At 42.8% G+C, this 24,212-nt stretch overlaps 1 protein-coding gene across 1 annotated transcript in view; it reads left to right on the top strand.

The window, feature by feature from the left end:
- Positions 1-24,212, top strand: part of OTOG (otogelin) — a 275,602-nt gene that overhangs the window by 42,079 nt on the left and 209,311 nt on the right. The window contains exons 9-14 of the mRNA XM_033928785.1: positions 2,041-2,246; positions 3,843-3,973; positions 6,160-6,266; positions 9,303-9,412; positions 13,539-13,664; positions 21,768-21,876. Coding sequence (XP_033784676.1) covers positions 2,041-2,246; positions 3,843-3,973; positions 6,160-6,266; positions 9,303-9,412; positions 13,539-13,664; positions 21,768-21,876 — 789 coding nt within the window. The remainder of the gene's footprint in view (positions 1-2,040; positions 2,247-3,842; positions 3,974-6,159; positions 6,267-9,302; positions 9,413-13,538; positions 13,665-21,767; positions 21,877-24,212) is intronic.

Raw genomic sequence — 24,212 nt, 5'->3', positions numbered from 1 at the left:
TAGAAACATAGAGTATGACGGCAGAAAAGGGCCGACTGACCAACAAGTCTGCCCACTCAAGAACCCTTCTTCCCTGCTCAACCCCCTGGCGTGGAAGATCATTCCATCGATCAATCACCCGTTCGGTGAAGAAGTATTTCCTGGTGTTGCCATTAAATCTTCCTCCCTTAAGTTTTAGTGGATGCCCTCTTGTTGCCGTGGGACCCTTTAGAAAAAAGATTTCTTCCTCCACTTTGAAGTGACCCGTGAAGTATTTGAATGTTTCTATCATGTTCCCCCTTTCTCTGCGCTCCTCGAGAGAATATAAGCGCAGTCTGATCAGGCGTTCTTCATATGGGATGTCTTTAAATCCTGAGACCATCCTAGTGACCATTCTCTGTATCGACTCCATTCTCTTCACATCCTTTTGATAATGTGGCCTCCAAAACTGAGTTCTAAAGTGCTTGTAAGAGCAAGCACTACGCAGCAGTGGCCTAAATTCCCTGTCATCGAAAGCAGCCTGAAATGCTAGTGTATTGTTCCAAGGATTTCTTGTTCTTACAACCTTGAGCAGACGGAAAATTAAACAATGCATGTGACTCTCTCCTATGTTTATGGAATGCTATGAGAAATCTATTGGTCATATAGCTTGGAGCAATACCATATGCAACTGTGTAACGAAGACAACCCAGCTTAAACAAAACAGACGCCTCCCCTGGAAGCCAATGCAACTCACGGTAGAAAGGAGTCACATGATCATATTTCTTTAGATTATAGATTAATTTGACCCCCGTATTTTGAATCAGTCTAAGCCTAGCCTAGATTATTTTCCAAACTATTTGACTGGTTAATTAGGAGAACTGTCTCCAGATCAAGCATTAAGAGGGATGTTTACTGAATTGCGGGATACTTAATAGCAATGTGAGATTGCTGCTAAAGTTCATGGTAATCGTTGAAAGACTTGTAATGTGAATGAGCGAGTGGACAACGCTCTTGCCCTAATGAACCCTGGACTACCGGGGAATTGAGAGATAGACCCAGAGGGCCTACTGGTTGGGGAGAGAGGAGTAGGGGCCTGTTTGTGGGGAAAGGGTCTGGGAGAAAAGGAGATTGGACTTTGTAGGGTGGGAGCTTCAACCAGATAGTTATGCGGGTGCTGGATGATATTCAGTGCCAGCCCCCCCATAGCTATTTGTGCAGTCGTACACATCTGGTTAGCTGTGCGAGCACTGGCTCTTGCTAACTCCGATCTCCTCATTGACTCTGCCCCTCTAATGCCCCTCTCCTGACTTGTTTTTAGATGAGTGATTAGTGCTATTTAGGTGGGAATTCATCAAAGGGCACTAAGTGCGTTAGCACACTCCAGTGGTGTGCAGTCAGGGCCTTGAAGAGATTTGCCCCACCCCCTAAAGGCCCTGAGGGCACTGCTCTGAATTGGATAGGTTGAGAAGGCAACAGGCAGATGCTGCTCAGCCAATCAATTTCAGATCAGTACTTGTCAGGGCCTTTAGATTTGGAAAATCTCCATCCCAAAAGCCCTACTTTTTTTTTTTTTTTTTTTTTTGGGGGGGGGGTATTTTTTGTTTGATGCAGTTTGACTGGTTGAGCAGGCTGCCTACTCAACAAATTAAACTGCATTAAGCAAAAAGTAAACAAAAAACCCAAAAGCAGGGCTGTAGAGCTGGGGATTCACTGAATCCCCTGAAAGCCCTCACCGCATGCCACTGGTGCACGCAAACATGTTAGCGCATGCTAACCGCTAAAGAAGTTCATAGGAATATAATGGGGATCTTTAGCAGTTAGCACGTGCTAATGTGCGTAGTGCCCTGTGATGAAGTTCCCCCTTAGTGCATTGCATGGTTATATTCGGTTGAATATCAGTAGCTGGTCAGCTGAGCAGAGTTTAAGTGAGCCCTGCCTTCAGTATTTTTCTTTTCTTTATATCAGGCCCCTTATTTGTCACTACACCAGCAGTCGGTAAACCTCAGTTGTAATAATTAAACAATAAGAAAATATGGCAATTCTGTATAGTTATAATTGTATTCATTTTTTCCATTATAGAATCCAGCTTTCTCGCACTATAGGAAATGTACACCTACAAAGAATAGCTGGATACATCCTTGCTGTGCACCAGCATGCATTCATGTTGGCATGGGATGGCATTTCTGCTGTCTACATTAAGATGGCTCCAGACTATCTGCGAAAAACACAGGGCCTGTGTGGCAACAATAATGCTGTCCTGCACGATGATCTTGTGACCAGTTATGGTGGGTAACTTCAAAATGTGTTTTTGATAACGGCAGTAATTTACTTCGCGTCTCTGTTTTCATTATCACCTGTAGAAATGCTGGTGGAGGACTTTTATGCAGATTGACGTTGTTTCATTGGAACATTGGCTCTGGTTGTCATATTAAACACCTAATATGAAAAGTTGTATTGTGGCCAGAACTGTACCAGTATGTGGCTATTCGGTTGAGGACGGGCCTGGGAGGGCTTCAAAGGATGGGATGGTTAAGATGGGCTGGAGTGAGCTTTGACAGAGACTCCAATAGATAGAGCTTAAGCACACTACTGGGCAGAACTCTGGGTTTCAGACCCAGAAATATCTAAGAATAAGGACCATTTAAATTAAATTATTAATTTATAGAGCATGTATGGTTGGGCAGACTGGATGGACCTTTCGGGTCTTTATCTGCCATCATTTACTATGTTACTATGTTGAATGGGCAAGGGCTGCAGCTTGTGGTTAATGCAGAGATCGAAACCACTTATGGCTGATAATGCAGTGCGGTTAGCCATACCTTCCGAGGTGTAGCTAAGGGCTCCCTTTACTAAGGTGCGCTAGCGTTTTTAGCGCACGCAGGAAATTACTGCATGCTACGCTTCTAGAACTAACGCCACTCAATGCTGGCATTAAGGTCTAGTATGCGCTATTCCGTGTGTTAAAGCCCTAATGCGGCTTAGTAAAAAGAGCCCTAAGTGCATTCTACGTTCGCAACCATTTTGTTAACATGTGGTAGGAGCCTTTACCCTGTATTTAAAGCATGGCTGCTTTCCCCTAAGGGCCAAGCATTTCCCCAGCAGTTACTGTGAAGGTGTTGTATTTACCGTAGTAATCTGGTATAGTAAATAGGTCCCAAAATGACTTGCCTTCCGTTATAAACAATGTCGGTGAGAGAAGCGGGCTCTGAATCCTGGTTTTGCTGCCTTTCAGGCCATTGCTTTAGCCCAGATGTTCTCAACCTGGTCCTCAGGATATACCTAGACCAGGGGTGTCCAATGTCGGTCCTCGAGGGCCGCAGTCCAGTCGGGTTTTCAGGATTTCCCCAATGAATATGCATTGAAAGCAGTGCATGCAAATAGATCTCATGCATATTCATTGGGGAAATCCTGAAAACCCGACTGGACTGAGGCCCTCGAGGACCGACATTGGACACCCCTGACCTAGACAATCATGTTATCAGGATACCCACAACGAATATGTATGAGATAAATTTGCAAGCACTACTTCCATTGTATGCAAGTGTATCTCAAGGTGTGTTCTGAGAACACGGTTAAGTACCTTTGATCTAACCACTAGACCAGTGTTTCTCAGCTGGGTCCTGGTGTACCCCCTTGCCAGTCTGATTTTCAGGATATCCACAATGCATATGCATGAAAGAAATGTGCATATAATGGAGGCAGGTGTATGCAAATCAAGTTTAAGCATATGCTTTGTGGATATCCTGAAAAACGGACTGGCAAGGGGGTACTCCAAGACCCAGCTGAGAAGCATTGCACTAGGCCGTTCTTTCTATCCATGTAGTTCTTGCCCTATGTCAAATTCACAAAATGGTGTTCCTTTTATGCATCCTGCTTTCTAGGAACTTTCACAGAAGACATTGCAGAATTTGTAAATAGCTGGAAGGAGAATTCACCAAAGGAAGCTTCTAGTTGGGATGAACCTTTTAAGTATGAACCACCATGTATTGCAGAGAGCCAGCTGTCGTTGCAGGTTTGGGTGCCTCAGTTCTACTGAACAAATTGATTTCCTAATTTCAATCAAACCAATACTTTATGGATACTGTGGTTTATTGATATTATATTCTATTATCCATAAGTTATGTTCCCTTCCTATTTGTGCACATTCATGATTCCCATATGTTCTGACACACTTCAAAAGCATCCCTCCCAAGCATCAGAAGGGAAACCTAGATTTGATCACCAGGATAGGTGTAAAACTGTATCTGAAATACGTAAGGAAATGACCTGTTCTATCAAAAAATGGAGGATGTGGGTTATTCAAAAATCCCTTCCTCCCAATATTCAGACCGTGGGAGATTGTTGGTGATCTCTCGCGGTCCACAATGAACCTGGAAATTCAATGCCAGTGCCATATCTTAGATTGTGAGCCCACAAAGGAAGTACCTGCATAGAACGTGTACAGTGCCGCTATAGAAATGATTAGTAGTAATATCTGGTGATCAGCATTGAATTTCTGATCTATTTTTTGCCAGTTGAGACATAGCCGGCTAGCTATCAATGACTAGCTATCAAGTCTCAATGGCCAAAGATAGACCGCCTTTTAGACAGCTCTATTTAGCCGTCAAACATAGCCGGTGAGCTGCTGAATATTGGTGGTGACCAGCTATTTCAAGCGACAAAACCAGTCACCAGCCAATCTGCTAAGCCAGATCCTATTTTAAAGATAGGTCTTTCAGGGTAAATTGTGATAATACCAAATCAGGAAGTCACAATGCAAATTACAGTATATCACAAGGTTCTTTTCTGCCTCCACTTCTTTTCAACATTTTCTTGGCTCCTCTCCTAACCCTATGTCAATCAATAGGTTTCACGCCATTCGCATATGTTGATGATCTCCAGCTACTCCACCCACTAGTTACAAATGATCAAAGTGAAATTGCAGACATCAATCTTAAAATGGAAAAAACATGTCACTAGCTACAGGATAACATGTTGGCTGTTAATGTTGCAAAATCCTCAACAATATTTTTCCCCTGTAAGGAAGGAATAATTCTTCACTCTTCTGCCTAAAGTCCACACCACTGAATATTGTACCATCAATAAAACTCTTGGGTGTTACCCTGGATAGTAAATTAACATTCCACCAGCAAATCAGCGTAGTTATTCAAAATTGCTTTCATAGACTTCGCTTAATTTGCTCACTCTCTAAAGTTCTTGAGTCCTCTGCTTTGAACATACTGATACATCCCCTGGTAATCTCCTGTTTGGATTACTGTAACTGAAGGTAGATTTACAAATCATAGAAAACACTGAAATAAAAATGATCAAAACCGCTAAAAAGTATGATTACGTTACGCCTCTTCTAATTAAAGCACACTGGCTTCCCATACCACATAGAATAACCTATAAAATCACACTCTTAACGTTCAAAGTGATTCATAATAACCAACCAGATTTCCTAAATAATATTTTAATTCCATATACCATGTCCAGAATACTCAGATCCCAGTCACAAAACCTTCTTACCGTTCCCTCGCTACATATCTTGAGCATCACACATACATCAAATTTTGCTGTCATTTCCCCGACCCTTTGGAGAGGAGGATGGGTGTCTGTGCCCTCACCAAGATGGCGCCCGTGACAGCCCGCCCCTCTCCCCTTACTATGCCGCTGCACACGGTAAATTTAGCCATGAAACTGATCAAAGTTTTAGTACCCTCATTCAAACAGATGAGTAGAGGAGTCTAACTTTCGATTGTTATTGCTTGGAGCTTGCTCTTAAAAATATTTCAGAACTCAACTGAAAACTTATCTCTTTTCAAAATACTTGGTTAAATAATTTCTTTTTGTCATTCTTAAATTGTTTTTAGTTTATAATCTTTTGTCAACTGCGCAGAACTCATGATTATGTGGTTAAGAAGTATGATGTTATGTTATGTCTAACTTGCAATTTTTCAAGGGTTTTGTCCAACTGATTGTCCAATAGTAGACCACTAGTGTCTGAAGGGAATCTAAAGTACCAAGCTCTTCAAAGGGCTTCTGCATTGATGCGTGAGAACTCCTAGCATACTAAATATGAACAATTACACAAGCTTCAAATCTCTAGAAATCAAATTATTTTATGACATAGATTAGCTCAGTCTTCACCAGTTCTTCTTAAGATGCCATTTGAAACAATAACATTTTAAATCTAGACATTATCTTTTTTCTTTTTAGAGAACCTACTCTCTATGTAATGTGCTGCATTGGCCTCCGTTTGAACAATGCCACGAATATGTGAGCCCTTTTCCTTTCATGGCTAGCTGTGCAAATGATCTCTGCATGTAAGTAAATGTTTATAAGGAAACTTAATGCCAAAAAAATATGTAACATAAGAATTACCGCTGCTGGGTCAGACCAGTGGTACATCCTGCCCAGCAGTCCACTCATGTGACGGCCCCCTAGGTCCAGACCAGTGCTCCAAATGAGTCCAGTCTCACCAGTTTAGCATGAACTTGTCCAACTTTGTCTTGAAACCATGGAGGGTGTTTCCCCCTATAACAGACTCCGGAAGAGCATTCCAGTTTTCTACCACTCTCTGGGTGAAGAAGAATTTCTTTACGTTTGTATGGAATCTATCCCCTTTCAACTTTAGAGAGGGTGAACAGTCTGTCTTTCTCTACTAAGTCTATACCCTTCAGTATTTTGAATGTTTTGATCATGTCCCCTCGCAGTCTCCTCTTTTCAAGGGAGAAGAGGCCCAGTTTCTCCAATCTCTCACTGTACGGCAACTCTTCCATCCTGTAACAGATGAATTTGCTTTCAAACCGTGCTAGATCTCAAGTTCTAAAAAGTCAAATTCTTGTATCTAATGGGCATGTCCTTTAGTGCAAATCTTGTGGATGGAACTGTGACAGGGGCTGGCAGATATACTAGACAGAGCAGTTCAGCTGTCTGATGAGTAGTGCTTGCTTGGCAGAAATGCAGAGTGGAGGCTGCAGAGTTCTGATAACCCAATGCATAAATACAGTACATAGTAAATGATGGCTTATAAAAGACCTGAGCTGTTCATCCAGTCTTCCCTATAAGGAGGCCAGAGCCACACAACAATGTTGCAAACTGACAACTTTTTACTTGCTATCAGCCTTAAGGTGTGTTCTTCCTTTCTGAGATACACTCTAGGGCAGTGATTCCCAACCCTGTCTGGGGGACCACCAGCCAATCGGCTTTTCAAGATATCCCTAATGAATACGCATGAGAGAGATTTGCATATAATGGAAGTGACAGGTATACAAATCTCTCTCATGCATATTCATTACAGATATCCTGAAAACCCGACTGGCTGGTGGTCCCCAGGACAGGCTTTGGAACCACTGGCTCCAGAAAAAGAAGGATGGATTGAAACATCTGGATTTTACTTCAATCAAAAGCAATGGAAGTAAGGAGGACAGATTGAGACATCTGGATTTTACTTCCATTGAAAGCAAAGGAAGTAAAACTGGATGTCTCAATCCATCCTCCTTTTTGTGGAGCCCTATCGTAACCCTGTGACATTCATGAGGAGTAGCCAAATGGTTAGTGCAGTGGACTGAGAACCTGGGTTTAATGCCCACTACGATTTCTTGTGAACCAGGGCACGTCACCTATTCGTCCATAGCCCCAGGTACAAAATTTAGATTGCGAGTCCACTAGGGACAGAAAAAGTATATGAAAACTGTTTGATTGTGGTGAGGAGTGGCCTAGTGGTAGAACGGCTGCCTCAGTACCCTGAGGTTGTGGGATTGAATCCTAGTGCTGCTTCTTGTGACACTGAGCAAGGTCACTTAATCCTCCATTGACCTGGGTACAAAATAAGTACCTGAGTATACATAAACTGCTTTGAATGTGTAACCACGAAAAGGCAGTATACAAGTCACTTTCCCTCCGAAAGGCTGTATATCTAATCTAATCTAATACTTGGCTTTATATACCGAGTCTTCATTCTAAGAAAGCTCGACCCAGTTTACAATAATTAACTTAAAAATATATAAACCATAAAAAAAATGAAAAGAATTAATTTCCAAAATGTTTAGTGAATAAAGTAGTTTTCAAAAGCTTACGAAAATATAGAAGAGAACTAGAGCTTCTTATAAGGAACGGAAAATCATTCCAAAGTTGAGAAAACTTAAAAATCAAAGATTGGCAAAAAATCTTAACTCCTCTAATCCCTTTTCTGGAAGGGAGAGATAATTTGTATTGTTGGTTGCCCCTTGCAAAAGAGAATCTGTAAAGATTCCGGGATAAAGGAACCAGAGGAGTGAAGATACCATAAAAATTTTAAAAATATCAAATCCACAACCCTTTATAAAATATACAAAGTTGATCTATCTTTGCTATTTTCTGGTCACAGCCCATAAAAGTCTACCCATCACCGGTCTTTCTTCCCAACTGTTTAAGTTGCCTTCAAAGCCCACTCCAGCCCATCTTTCCATAATTGGGACACACTGTAGCAGTCTGCCCCAGTACAAGTCTTATTTCCCAACTGCTGGAGTTGCTGTCTAAGAACCGCTTCTTTTTCCAGTTATTATTGAGACACAGGGCAAGAGATTCCCAGTTTTGTCAAGCACTGACATTATTTGCAGAACAGCGTTGTTCAATTAGCCAGCAACCTAACACATATTGAAACATTCAAGATATTGAAGGGAATTGACCTTGTAGAGAAAGAGAGATTGTTCACCCTCTCCAAGGTGGAAAGAACAAGAGGGCACTCGCTAAAGTTAAAAGGGGTAGATTCCGTACAAATGTAAGGAAGTTCTTCTTCACCCAGAGAGTGGCAGAAATCTGGAACGCTCTTCCAGAGGATGTTATAGAGGAAAACACCTCCAGGGATTCAAGAAATGGTTAGATAAGTTCCTGCTGAACCGGCACATATGCAGGTAAGGCTAGACTCAATCAGGGCACTGGTCTTTGACCTAAGGGACGCCGCACGAATGGACTGCTGGGCACGATGGACCACTTGTCTGAACCAGCAGCGGCAAATCTTATGTTCTTATTCTTCGTTATTGTGGTCTGGGTTCTCTAATCAGCACTGATTTTATTAGGCACCGGTAGGCACCCCAGCTCAGTAAAAAAAAGCCATTCAAATGACATTTTAACGAGTTTCAAGGTGCTTACAGGCGCCTACATAACTGATGCCAGAATCATGCCTCCATAAGTGCTTTAGGCTGCCTAACACCACTTTGGGCCTGGAAAACCCTGGCCTACTTTTCCGGTGCCTATCTTTCCTGGAGGCACAATTCTCTATATGGTGCCATCACATGACTGACATAGCTATATATTTGTATTATTTCTCATGTAAGGAGAGAATGTTAAAGGCCATTGCCAATGTTCATTTATACAAGGTCAAAGACGGATAACGCAACATGGTGCCGTGCACTCACTGAATATGCCAGAGCCTGCGCCCAAGCTGGAAGCCCTCTCCATGGATGGCGGATGCAGTTTCAGCAATGTGGCAAGTACATCTCTCATAGATATGGACAGGTGAAAGATGGTAACTTCAGAATTGCTGTAATGTCCAGAACAATTGGGAAGGGTGAGAGAGGCTCCTGTGCAGCGTGCATTAGAACCAGCCCAGGGGCATAGCCAGAACTTCGTTTTGGAGGTGGGGTTCATAGGTGGACTGGTGGGGGGAGGCCCACATTTCCTCTCTGTTCTCCTCCCTCCTCACCTTCCCACCCACCTGTTGCATCACACCTTTGCTGGTGGGGATGAACAAGCCAAAGAGATTCCGCCAGAACCTCGCCTGTGCTACTTGAACATGTGCAGAAGTATTGGCACCCTTAGTTCCTGCTTTTCCAGCAGCACAGGTGGGGCTACAGCAGAGAATCTCTTTGGCTGGTGGAGCATCAGGGGGATGTGAAAGGAACTGCCTAAGCCTGATGAAAGGACATGGAAGGAACTGCCAGAGCCCAAACCTAGAGGAAAGAAGGAAGCCTTCCTGAAGATGCCCAGAAGGTTCTTGAAGAAACAGTTCTGTAAGCAGCTAGAGTCTATGTTGGCTACTGAATAGACAGTTAGCTCTATCTTCTTGTATCTTACATAAGAATCGCTGTTTTTGACTCCTGATGAAGACAACTTTAGGGTGCTGAAACACTGGCTGTGTTAAGAGCAGCATAATCTTGCATGTCAAGAGCAGAGCGATATTGCATGTTTTTGCATGAGAAATAAACAATAAAAACAGTCTTGTACCTTGGAATCCTGAGTGAAGGCATCTTGTCATCCCTCATTTTTCTGTTGATTGCTTCAGCATCCCCCAGGGGGCTTGAGCCCAAAGAGTGTGTGGGGTACACATCTACCTCCTGAGGCCCCCACATACTGTAGCTATGCCCCTGGGACAGCCTGGGCTGACTGTATCATTGGAGGGGGCTCTCTTCTTCTGGACATCTGTGTGATGGGCCATAGCTATAGATTGCACTATGGAATTCAAGGAAGCTTCCAGTGTTAAAAAGAAAAAAAATGAATAGATTTGACAGTGTTATTTAAAAAACTGTTCTGCTGCTATGAGAGATGCAGAAGAGATTCTAGAAGTTCTTGACATTTACAGCAGACATTTTTCTTGTTATACAAGGTAGTATCAAGAAAGAAAACAAAATACAAAGGAAATAAGGTGATACTTTTTTATTGGACTACCTCAATAAATTAGTCCAATAAAAAGGTATCACCTTATTTTCTTAGTTTTTTTGTTTTATTTCTTTATACTACCTTAGAAAGTGGACTAACATGGCTACCACACCATTTCACTTGTATACAAGAAATCACGGATCTTTTCCAGATAAGCCCCGCCACTAATGGAAAAAGTGCATATGCCGAAAGTTAAGCCCCGCCACCTTTTGCCAGCGCACGCAACCATAACCAGTGAAGTTCTCATCACAACGCACCCACAACGCGGCGCGATGTGCATAAAGTAAAGTGGGGGGGGGGGTTTCCCCCCATGCCGCCCCCGTCGGAGCACCCAAAAAAGATTATAAAAAAGAGGATATGAAACTTAACATTATAAAAAATAGGATAAACTGTTGACCATTTTTTAAGGGCTCCGACGGGGGTGTGTGGGGGGGGAACCCCCCCCCCCCACTTTACTTTATACAGATCGCGCCTCTTTTTTAGAATCTTTTTTGGGTGGCGGGGGTTAACTTTTTGGCGGGGCTTATCTGGAAAAGATCCGAAATCACTCTTCTTTCAAGTACAGGAAGCATTATGTATAAATTGTTTTTAATATATAATAAGACTGTTTAGAATAACTTTCAAAAGTTTATTTTAAAATTGGAATTTTCAGTCTTGGCTGAATCTGTCAGATATTGTTTTACAAGTGTCTTCTATAATTAAAAGCTCTAAATTGGCCACTTTGAGGTTTATGAGTCTATAAGGAAGTTTGAGTGAATCGATATGACTTGCTGGATCAATTCCTTTCTGGTTTAGGCTGTCTTCCTTATTCACTGTAAAAGAAAGCAAAGCAAAACAAGATCCTTTCATTGTATGCACGGGGAATTGTAAGAGTTCTATATCAAGTTCTTTTTGAAGAACTACATTGATTTTTTTTTTCAGATCCCTATTTTAGTTATGAAATCCTTAAATCTAAAAAGGTAATTTTTTTAACAAAGCTTTTTCCGTATATGAAGCTTGTTTTACATGCAGAAAAGGTTTGTTTAAAAAATAAACTGTGTAACTATACAAGTATAAAAAGTATGTACATGGAAAGCAAGTAAATAATTTTAAGGCTGTAGTTTGGGTGACCCAGAGACATAGTTGTAATGTAAGCATATATTTTATAAAATGTGTATATAACCATAGAGTACATGTATCTTTGGAGGACATAATTTGAGGTTGAGGGGTGGTAGATTCAAGGGCAATATTAGGAAATTCTACTTTACGGAGAGGGTAGTGGATGCCTGGAATGCACTCCCGGAGAGGTGGTGGAGAGGAAAACGGTGACTGAGTTCAAAGAAGCGTGGGATGAACACAGAAGATTTAGAATCAGAAAATAATATTAAATATTGAACTAGGCCAGTTACTGGGCAGACTTGCACGGTCTGTGTCTGTATATGGCCGTTTGGTGGAGGATGGGCAGGGGAGGGCTTCAATGGCTGGGAGGGTGTAGATGGGCTGGAGTAAGTCTTAACAGAGATTTCGGCAGTTGGAACCCAAGCACAGTACCGGGTAAAGCTTTGGATTCTTGCCCAGAAATAGCTAAGAAGAAAAAATAAAAAAAATTTAAATTGAATCAGGTTGGGCAGACTGGATGGACCATTCGGGTCTTTATCTGCCGTCATCTATTATGTTACTATGGTGTAAATTTGTGCAACAACCTTTGTTGCACTAAAGGGGGATGCATCTGGAGCCTATTTTTAAAAAAGCAGATAATTAGACTTTCATAAGAATAAGAATAGCAGCAAGGTTTTTGAACCCCAAAGTGTAACTTGTTCCATGCTACCAATCCCAGGTCAAGCAGTGGGTTCCCCCCTATCTCACTAGCCGACTATGGATTTTTTCTCCAGGAATTTGTCCAAGCCTTTTTTAAACCCAGATACGTTAATGTTAGGCAGTAATGGATGCAAAGCACTGAAACAGGGCAGAAACATGTACACGCTTATTTATAGAACAGTGCCTAAGGCCCGGATTCTCTATAGGGTGCCGGGCGGCCACCTAAAAAGCAGTCACCAATTGCGTGCCAATCACATGATGGCACCCTATAGAGAATCGTGCCTTTACAAAAGATAGATGCCGCAAATGTAGGCCAGGGCTTTCCAGGCCTACATTTTCAGTGCTTATTTTTACCGTGAATCGTGACCGCGTAGGTGCTTTAGGCATTGGCCTTGCCCATAATGGCGTTAGGTGGCCTAAAGCACCTATGTAAGTATGATTCTGGTGCTGATTTATAGGCACCGGTAGGCACCTTGAAACCCAGTTAAAAATGTCATTTGAATGGTGTTATTAACTGAGTTTGGGCGCCTGCCAGTGCTTAAAAAATTGGCACTGGTTTCCGTTCAAATCTGCAAAGGGATTTTCAAAGTATAGCTATGTACAGCCAGCCTGTTTAATCTGGGAACTCACCAACAATTGAACATTGCGGTATACTTAAACATAGGGTTACCAGACATCCAGATTTTCCCAGACCATGTCTTCCTTTTGAGGACATGTCCGGGGGTCGACGGATTTTCAAAACCCAGCACTTTGCCTGGGTTTTGAAAAGCCTCCCTCAAAATCGCCATTAGGCAGGAGGGCAATGTGATGATTTCATCACATTGCATGCACGCATGCCCTCCTGCCCGACCAGAGCAGGCAGCAGGTGGCGGGGCTGGGGTGTGATAGGGCGGAGATGAGGCAGAGATGGGTGGAACTGGGCGGGCCTGGGGGGGTGGATCTAAGGGATCCAGATTTTCCGAATGGAAAATCTGGTAAACCTACTTAAACACATACAAGGGTCTGTACCTCTAGCATTTAAATCTTAAAGCTTTGAAATTTGTAGTTTTCAAGCCGAGAAGTTTACCAAAAGCATGGTTTAGTGAAATCGAAAGATATAAACTGAATGCAAATTAAATTGTCAAAAGTGTCTCTACTCATTTGTATTGGTATTTTTGCAGTTATCGATTGTGAAGAAGGTTTGATCTACAATGAATGCATTAATTGTTGTCCGATGTCATGCCAACAAAAGAAGCCGTGCATTGACAGTGAAATAGCCTGCATAGATGGATGCTACTGTCCAGAAGGTAGATGACATTTCCAAGTGTCTAATTTTTTTCATTTTCTTTTTAATAGGGCCTTCTTTTAGCAGACTCGTCTTCCTCATTCTTTAAAAAAGGCGCAGTCAATCTAATATAGAAAAGGGTGTTTCTAAATAAGATGCTATTTGGAAATTTAGGCCTATTAAACACAAAGTCACAGAGACCCATATTCTATAAATGGTGCTTTAAGTTAGGTGCCGGTAGGTGGAAAACATCATTTAAAAATTATTCAAATTATTATTATTTTAAACGTAGGCGCCTATTGGCACCTAGAAAAACAGCACTATAGGTGTGGCTAATGCCAGAAGTGGTTTTAGGCATCGTAAAACACCTTTGTAACTGCGATTCCACGTGAAAGGTAGGTGCCAGAACCCTGGTCTACATTTCTGCCATTTAATAATAATAATAACAACTTTATTTTTGTATACCGCAATACCACAAAACAGTTCAGAGCGGTTTACAGGGGGAAGAGACTGTACATATACAGCGAAGTTACAGAATATCAGAAAACAGTTTCAGAGTAGTTTACAGGAGATGAGAACTGTACATATTTACCTTTCACGATGCTGCAATTTTATAAACGGTACCAGCAGCCGACAATGACGGCGCCACTTATAGAATCCGACCCAAAATGGGAGGTGAAAAAAAAAATCAGGAGCTCCTTTCTCTTTACATTGATTGAAAAGGAGGTAGTGGTTCAGTTGAGCTACATGTTTGGAAGATAGTAATTTGCTGGCTATATTTGGTTGGATTTGGACGTAGCACAGAAATTTCTTGGTCACATTATTGGACCTGGTTTATGGTTATCTGAATTTTTTTTTTTTTTTTTAAACCCCTGGTCTTCTACCGTCAATGCATGTTTCATCAGCTTATGACTTGCTAGAAGCTGATTGATTGTTGTGAGGTGTATTCAAATCGAGGATAGAGGCCCACTTTTTGAGGCTGATTTTTGACTCCTGTCTCCCACTCACTTGAAAAGTACCCATGTCTGTTTTATCGTTCTCTCTGTAAGAAACTCCCTAACCCCCATTTATCCTGTTTGCTTGCTTTTAATTAGATTGTAAGCTCTGTTGAGAAGGGATTTTCTTACATGTTTAATGTACAGAGCTATGTATGTCTAGCAGCAGTATAGAAATGATAAGTAGCAGTAGTAGATTGGTTATTGGAGATAGGTATTTTTTCAAAACTTGGTAATTGGAATGTAACTATAGAAGAACCTATTAAATAATTTAGAGTGGTGTGGATCAGGAAAGTTTGTGATGGGAGCACATGCTGCAGGTAGCAAAGAATTACTTTAGTATAAAATAGGATAATAGGATAGGGATATTTTCCCCACGGAAGTGTATTTCCTTTGTAAGAGAGGGAATACATGGGTAGATTTCTGACCTACTCAAATTCTGCCCAAACCATGCCCCCACCCTGTTCTCTTAAATTCTCTGCAGGGTGCGGCTCTCCACATGTAAATAACAGCTTTCTGAAATCAGTGTTTACATCTGTATGTGAGCTACACATGTGATAAGTGCCATCAACTCGTGATCGAGTCCTAATCACTTAATAAACATCAAGTCTTCATAGCTGAATACAGAAGTAGATTGCCGGGCCTTTCTTCCACGCAGTATAAATTCAATTTTGTCACTGTTGTCGCATCAAACTCGATCCTCCGCTTCCAACACTGTTCATCTGCTACTGCCAGATGGGTGGTACATTGTTAGTTTGACAAACTGACTACCTTCTCAGGCGCGCACAAGCCCCAGTGGCACAACAAGCCCATGTATGCATGTAAATACCACTATTTGCCTGTAAGAGATGCTTCTAAAATAACCTCATTAATGTGCTATCCAAAAGATGTTCTCAAAGACAAGGATAAACTTCCCAACAATATTATTTCTTCAGTACTACACCATGAACCAAAAAAACCACCCCGTGCCAAAATGGTTTTTTGCCATACTTTCTCCAAACTCAGCCGATTCTTATGAAATTTTGTGCATCATATCCTGAATGAAGTTGATGTAAAATGTTGTGACTATTTCCTACCGCACCACAAAACTACGTACTTTGTGAAAATGAATTATGAACTGAATTAAAAACACATTAAAAAGTTTATTGGCGTATCTTGCAAAAAAATGTAAAGTCAAAAAGTGTGCTCTCTTTGCACTAAGGCGTGCCCTCAGTCTTGGCCGCCACTGATCTATGGACTTGTCAATGATGCTCTGCTTGAGCTCAGCCCAAAAGAGGTGAGGTTCTCTTTAAGGTCTTTGACATCAGATATTGCTGTCTGGTAGATGCGTTCCTGTACCAGCCCCCAGATCCGGTAGTCAACTGGGTTTAGATCTGGTGAATTCACAGGCCAAAGGTCTGGCCAATTAAATCCTTTGCCCGATGTGCTGAGGCATTGTCCTGTTGGAAGATACAGTAGTCTCCCAACATGTGACTGATTGCTGGCAACAGCTTCTGCGTCAAGAGGACATCCCGGTAGTATATGTCATTGATCTGTACCCCAGGATCGATGAAGAACAGATCTGTGAATCTGAGTTTCAAGATTGCAATTGAGATCATGACTGATTGGCTGAAGGTTGGGCAGGTCCATAGTAAGCGCTTGGCATTAAACTCATGCTTCAATGTTGTTGAAGGTATGTTCTGGAGATCATTCTGTGTGTTAATTGGTGGAGCTACTGTAAATATCTTGACATCTGTAAAGCAGATGAAGCTGATGCTTTGCTCTGGGTACTTGATCAAAAGCTGCTTGCATCGTTTCAGGCGTGTGTCTTTGTTGTGCAAAGTTAACTCTTGGGTTAATGCTTTTTAAGACACTTTAGTTTCAGATCATCATGAATTATCCTAACCATGGCTGTCTGGCTTATTCCAGCTTCTCTTGCTATTTGGTGAATTGTTTGGTGTGCTTACAGTGCATCCTCCTGGCTCAGTACAAAATTGTGTACAAAGTCATTGTGCTCTTGTGTGTGAATTGAGTGTGGTCATCCACTGCCTGGCTTACGATCCACAGTGCCTGTTGCTCAGATCATACTTAGCAGCATATCAAGGCCATTTTATTCCAACCCTTCTGTGGGAACTCTTTCAACAACCGTCGACTGCTGTAACCTTTTAGCAGTACCATGTTCTTTATCAGAATTCAGTCTTCTGCAGTGAAAACCATTTTGATATACAGACTGTTTACCAACTATCATCTGCTTCTGCACATATCCCATAGCAACATTTTTACAAGGTAGTGTTGTGTAGTGCTGCCCGATTCGCAATTCGAATTGATTCACCAATTCACTTTGGGTGAATTGATTTGAATTGATTCGTTTTTACAAAAAACCGAACTCACCAATTCAAGGTCAGTCCCCCTTGAGACCTGTTCACTTTTGGGCTTTCCCTCTGTCACCGGAGTCCATCCATCTAATGTAACTTCTGGTTTTGCGAAACCGGAAGTTGCATACGAAGCAAGTACTTCGGCAAAGGGAGCACTAAAAAGTAGTAGTCAGTTAACAAAAATAGTAATCATGGAAGGTCCCATCCTTAATGCACGTTAGTGAGAGAAAGCGCTGACTGTTCCCCCTGCGCACACGACCCCAGACGCAGAAAGCGAACATGACTCTCCCTCCCCCTGGTTCTGACCTTCAGACACCAGTTTTCTCACAGCCCAGGCCGATCGCACGGTTTTCAACCAGATGCAGAGATGATTCGGTACCAGTAAAATGGAGGCCATCTAGGCTGCCGATGCTGCTTTTCAGTGTGCTTTGCTCTCATCTCTCTTCCTGTTGGCTACAACGTTCAGGAGCAGCTTCTCCCTCCAGCTCCAGTCAGCTAAGCAAAGGACTTGGGGTCCTCGGAGTTGGGAGTCTTCAGTTGAACCATCCTCACCACCCTTTGCGATTTTGATAATTAAAGTAAAAAAACAAAACTGCATGAGGCTGCCAGAAATCGCAGATTGGTCTGAAGGATCCACCCTGGAACTGGATAACTTGTTAGGTCTCATGCTGTTTCTTCACTAGGGTGGAGGGGGAAGATGGATGGTGGAGGGAGGATGGACTTGGGGGAGATTATGGAGAGGGGAGTTGTGGGGGAGGAATGGATGGAAGAAATAATGGATCTAAAAACAGGAGAGGGAGAGAGATGGCAGACAATGGGATTTAGGGAGGGAAGGAACAGAAGGAGAGAAGTTGGACACAAGGGATGGAGTGGAGGGGTAGATACTGGATAGGAGGGTAGTTGGGAATAGAATGGGATCGATGGTGAACCCTAGGGTGGTGGAGAAAGTAGGGAAAGATGCAGGATGATAGGGTAGTTAAGAAAAGGAGATGGTGAATCTGGGGATGGTGGGGTCCATCCCTGCAGCTGGCAGGATGGAAACAAAAAAGGAAAGATGTCAAACCTCCGGGGGAGGGAAGGAAAACGGAAGGGGAGAACAGAGATGGAAGATGGATGGTTAGCACGGAGAAAGAAGGAGACCCTGGCAAGCGCGTTATCAGAAGGCAACCTGATTTAAATAATGACCAGACAACAAAAGGTAGAAAAAAGAATTTTACTTTCTGTTTTGAGATTAGAATATGTCAGATTTGAAATGTGTATCCTGCCAGAGCTGGTGTTAAACTGCAAATGTGAGCTAGGATTTAACAGAGAAAGGAAAAGTATTTTTTGTTTACACCCCAGCGCCAGTGTGGGAGAAGAGGGCAAAGGGGTGAAGAGGCTATAAAATAAACCCACTAGGATGTTTGAAAAACAAAACAAAACCAAAACACCCAATTGGGCAGGAAAATCGAATCGAATCGAAAAATTGATTCAATAGGCTGAATCGAATTGAAATATTTTTTCCTGAATCGGGCAGCACTAGTGCTGTGATCTGGTGGGAAATATTTACAATATTTTACATCAACTTCATTCAGGATACGACTCACTAAATTTCATAGGAATCAGCAGAGTTCTGTGGAAGTATACTACCACTAGAGATTGCCAGTGCCATTTTGGATCTCAGCACCAGGAGGGCGGGTGTGATAGGGGATTATTCCTGCCCATCCCTTAGACCACCATGTATGAGGGGAAGTTATGGAGGAGAACAGAGTGAGGCCTTCTAAACTTGGTAATGGGACATATAGGGGGCTTGCACTGGGGTGCAGTATTTAGGGAGGAACTTGATAGGTGGCCCATATGGGGGACTAGTTTTATAGGTCCTGCCCTTTTAAAAGATAGCCCAGAAGTGTTAGCTGATGGACTAAAGCTGGTTGTGAAGCGGCTTGCAAGCATTGTTTGTCATTTGCTATGGGAATCGGGAACCTGTGGTACAGAAATACAGGTTGGTGATTTCTATGGTAAATCAAGGTGCAGTAAATGTTCCCTCTCTACTTAACGTGACCATTTATTTTTTTCATCAAAACGGGACATCTATTAATATTCAGCCCCACCCCCAATCCAGCCCTAACCCCGCCCCAGATTTCTTCCATTCATTTTTCATGTACACACAATATCTTATTATTTCATAATGGTAACCATAAAATTAAAAAAAATACAAAGCACCCTATACGCAGAGAAAATGTTAATTATCATTTATATTTGGGGGGTTTTCAACAATGTCACCTCAGTAACTATTGAAAAATAGACAAATATAGTGCAAAATATAGACAGCAGATATAAATTCTCAAAACTGACATTTTTATCACTAAATTGAAAATAAAATCATTTTTCCTACCTTTGCTGTCTGGTGATTTCATGAGTCTCTGCGTTTCCTCCTGACTGTGCATCCTATCTTTCATTTCTTTCTGCACTCAGGCCCAACAATTGTCCCCTTCTATTCCCTCCCTCTTTCCTTCCTATGTCCTTAGTGTCCCCAGCGCCTCCTTCCTATGTCCTTAGTGCCCCCAGTGCCTCCTTCCTATGTCCTTAGTGCCCCCAGATCCAGTGTCAGTTCTCCTTTGTTCCAGGTCTCCAAGTCTCCCTCCTCTATTATGATCTTGCCTCTCTCTGCTCTTCCTCAGGGGCTCTCCTCCCTCTGTCTGCACCTCCCATAGTCCTGCTTCTGCCTCCTGTCTTTCCCCTTTGGTCCAGGCCTTTATCTCTCTAGTCTTTCTTCTACTTACAACCCCTTCCCCCTTCTCTGCCGTTTTCTCTCCTTCCTTCATCCCTCCTTCCTATGTCCCCTCACTGCCTTCCAGCCTTTGTCCCATCCCCTCCCAAAAAGCCTGCTGGCCTTCCTCCCCCAAAGCCAGTCTGCCTGCCTATCTCCCCCAGAGCCAGCCTGCCTACCTCCCCCAGAGCCTGCTTGCCTGCCTCCCCAAAGCCTGCCTGCCTACCTCCCCCACAGCCTGCCTACCTACCTACCTACCTTCCTCCCCCAGAGCCAGCCAGCCTACCTCCTTTTCCCCCCCGGAAAACAAAAGCCTCCCTCCAGGCCCGATTTAAACTTCCTCCCCGGTCCACCGCCGCTGCTCATCTGCTGCCACTACTCGCACCCGGAAGCCTTCTTCCAGACGTCAATTTTGAAGTTGGAGAGGACGTTCTGGGCCAGCCAAGCAGCGATTGGCTGGCCTGGAACATCCTCTCCGATGTCAGAATTGATGTCGGGAAGAAGGCTTCCAGGTGCGAGTAGTGGCAGCAGAGGAGCAGCGGCGGTGGACCGGGGAGGAAGTTTAAATCGGGCCTGGAGGGAGGCTTTTTTTTTTTTTTGGTGCAGCAGGGGAGGGACAGGAAGCGATCGCCTGTCCCGTTGTCCCCGAGCACAGCTTCGGGACGCTGTTCCTGAAAACGGGACATTTTGGCATCCTGAAGCTGTGTGTGGGGACAACGGGACAGGGGATCTGAAAATGGGACTGTCCCGTTCAAAACGGTACGTATGGTCACCTTATCTCTACTGCATCTTGACAACTTCCTGTACGTGGCGTAAATGCGCATGAGTCGAGTCTCTTTCATTTGAAAGGAAGCTCTGGAATGAGAGGAAGTTCTGGAGTAATACCAGAGCTCTAATGTCTTTCCTGCCCACAAAGCTCTATCCTGTCCATAATGATAAGGCAGATTTCTAGGTGGTTCAGGATATTGGAAGGGTGATTCTTTGGTAGTTGCTGAGGGAAAGCTTGATGCCTACATATGGGAGTGAAGATTCTTTCTGATTGACTGAGGGGTGGGGTTAACTACCTGAGGGAGCTGATGATACTTGAAGCTGGTTATGGAGGGGGCATGTTCTCTTCCAAAGGATAACTTAACTAAAATATTGGTAATTTTGGTAAATGATATAAAAGAATTTTAGATCTGTTATTGTAAATACAAATCCTGTAACACAGAGGATCCTACTCATGTTTTTTAATCTAATGTAGTACATATTATTCAGTGTGTACCAAAAACTTGAGGTACTGGAGAAAAAAAAAAATCACAAAACAAACAAAAAACTACTCCAGCAATTTTCTATCGCTGGGTAAAACTGGGGCAGAGACTTTAAAGCAGTTTTACCCAGCGAGAGAAAATTACTGGAGTAGTTTTTCGTACATATTATTCAATGCAGAAAATGTGAAGAGGAGTGCCATATTGGAGTTCAAGTCAAGAATCGATTCACACAGATGTAAGATCAGATGTCACAAACCAAGTAGTGAAACACTTTTCAGCACCAGAACCCTTTATCGAGTGACCATATACTCAGAATTCTAAAAGAAATTTTTAAAACAATCCAGGAACATAAGACATTTGAAATTAAAATTATAAGATGCATTTTGCATTTAAAAAGCAATGATCTGGGTTTTCTGTCACATTATAAACTATAAAATTCTATTGCTTTGATACCTCCTGATCAGCCATCCATCTCTCCTTCTGTTCTCCCTCCCACCCACTATTCTTACCTATCCCCTGGAGACTAAAGTGGGAATGATTTTATGATTCATGTGTATTCTAAAATTGCCATCTTTTTGCTCATACCGAGGAAGAAGGTGTTGGGATTTCAGAGCTAGTCAAAGATGCATTAAGTTAGTCCAGAAATAAAAAGATAGCACCTTTTTGCCTTTATTTTTTGATTATTGTAAATAAAGTAGATGTAACAAGTCAAATTAGAAAATGAATATAATTCACTGTCTTTATATTCCATTTTGCCTCCTTGGTTGATCCTTTCAGGTCTCATATATGAAAATAAAGTCTGTGTTAAACCTTCTGAATGCCCTTGTGACTACCATGGGGTTTCCTACCCAGTTGGCTCAATGGTGTATGATGCATGCAACAACTGGTGAGTGATGGTCTTTTGCATTGCTGACATTCTCTTCACATATGCAGACTCTGAATAAAATTCTGTTGCCTGCACATACACATGACACTTGGGGCTCCTTTAACTAAGGTGCGCTAGCGTTTTTAGCGCACGCACGAAATTACCGCATGCTATGCCGTGCGGTACGCCTCTAGAATAACGTCAGCTCAATGCTGGCGTTAAGGTCTAGCGCGCGTGACAATGTAGCGTGCGCTATTCCGTGCGTTAAGGCCCTAATGCACCTTAATAAAAGGAGCCCTTGGTTAGATCTTGAGACTCCTGAGGAAGGCTTTAATAGCCACAACACTGATCCGTGTCAAGTCTGAATCTACAGACATAGGTTTCTGTTTGGATCCCCCAGAGAGGGTAGACAAATTCAAAAGCGATGCAAAAAAAAATATAGAGATGCAAGCTAAAATATTTGGGATGCAGAAATCTAAAGGAGCTGTATGCAGTAGGAAAGGACAAGCTGATGTGAATGGACAAAGAGAGAGACCTTTGGATGATGCGTCTGAGAATTTGAAGGTAGCAAAACGGTTTGATAAAGTGGTAGCCAAAGACAGAGGGGATGCTAGGCTGCATGGAGAGAGGCAAAACCAGAGGTGATAATGTCCCTTGTACAGCTCATTAGCAAGACCTTGAACAGAATACTGTGTTCAGGTCTGAAGGCCATATTTCAAAAAAAGATTTAAAGATGCTAGAGAAAAACAATGAAAATAGTGCTGGTTTGCACTAAAAAAACATCGGAGCTGAGACTTTAGGTCTTAAATAGGTGTATACAAGAGAAGAAGATAGATGGGGAAATAAGTATAAAATAATAAATACTTGAAAAACATTAATGCACTAGAAACAAACCCTTTTCCAAAGGCAAAGAAGCTATAGAGCTATAAGGAAGACACAAAAGTAACACCAGGAATTAATTTTTCATGGAAAAAGTGTAAATGCCTGGAATGTATTCACAGAGGTGCTGGAGCCAGCCCTGATAATGTACTTCAAAATGGCATAAGGTAAACACAGATGATCTATTATTGGCATGAGGATGGGAAGCAATCAATGAGCACTTTGGCTCAAAAACAGTAACAAAATGACTTTTTTGTTCTAAGAAGAAAAGGGTTAGCCAACAATGAGCAGCAGTGACAACCCTAAATAAAGGCATACATGGACAAGTAGTTAAAACCTTGACCATCTTACTGGGCAGATTAGATGAGCCATTTCAATCTTTATCAGCCCTCTTCCGCTATAATAATTCCCTTAGCGCGCATGCGCACTTCAAAGTGGGTGGGTCCGTGATCCATGGTGCCATGCCCGCGCATACGCAGTGCCTGCCTCAGCTGATTTCCTGATCTCCGACGCTGGCTGACTTCTGACTTTGCTGTGCTTGCCGGCTTCCTGACCCTGTTCCTCCGAAACCGGAGACGGGGGGAGGGAGGAGAAGCGAAGCCGGCAAGCACAGTGTTAGAGCCCCCGGAGCATGGCTGTAGTCGCTTCCTGACTAGGGCGACATTAAAGGAAGATAGGGCAGGGAGGAAGGCTTCAATTCGCTGCTCCTGCTTACTTTGGGCCTTCCTTGCTGCTGGGTCCTGCCTTCACGGAAACAGAAAGTAGGTGGGACCCAGCAGCGACGACGGACAGCAAGCAGGAGCAGCGAGTTGTGAATGCTGCGCTGCTGATGGCTGTGTGAGACCCGGGGAGGGGGGGGGGAATGAGAAACCCTGCCGATGGCTGTGTGAGACCGAGGGGGGGGGAGAAATGCTGCCGCACCCCTTTGGGGAGACAGAGGGAATGAGGGTCAAGGAAGACCAGGGAAGGGGGGGGGAGAAAAATGCTGCTGTTGCACAGGGGGGAGGTAAAAGGAAGGGAGAAGGGCTACTGCTGGACAGGGGGAGTAGGGAAGGGTTCCTACTGGACAGGGGAGAAGAAACAGAAATAAATAAATACAGACAGACATACAGGGGCCAGGGAGAGAGACAGAAATAAAGACAGACATAAAGAAAGAAAGGGGGCAGAGAGAGAGAAAGAAAGACAGACATACAGAAAGAAAGAAATGCCTAAGTCTACACATCTATTCTAGCACCCGTTAATATAACGGGCTAAAAAACTAGTCTAATATATTACTGTATATTTCATTTGAGGGAAATGTCAGCTGAGATTAATGTGATAGATTGTAATACTAAGCACACATAGAAACGTGTTAGCTTTTTGTTCCTGAATTTCAACTGCAGGGGATTCTCAATCCAGTCCTCGGGGCACACAAAGTTCCATTGGTTTTTCAGGCTATCCACAATCAATATACATGAGATAGATTGGCATGCACTTCC

This window comes from Geotrypetes seraphini, chromosome 19 (assembly GCF_902459505.1).
Source record: "Geotrypetes seraphini chromosome 19, aGeoSer1.1, whole genome shotgun sequence".
In the NCBI taxonomy this organism is placed as follows: domain Eukaryota; kingdom Metazoa; phylum Chordata; class Amphibia; order Gymnophiona; family Dermophiidae; genus Geotrypetes; species Geotrypetes seraphini.
This window is presented reverse-complemented; position numbering and strand designations above follow the sequence as displayed.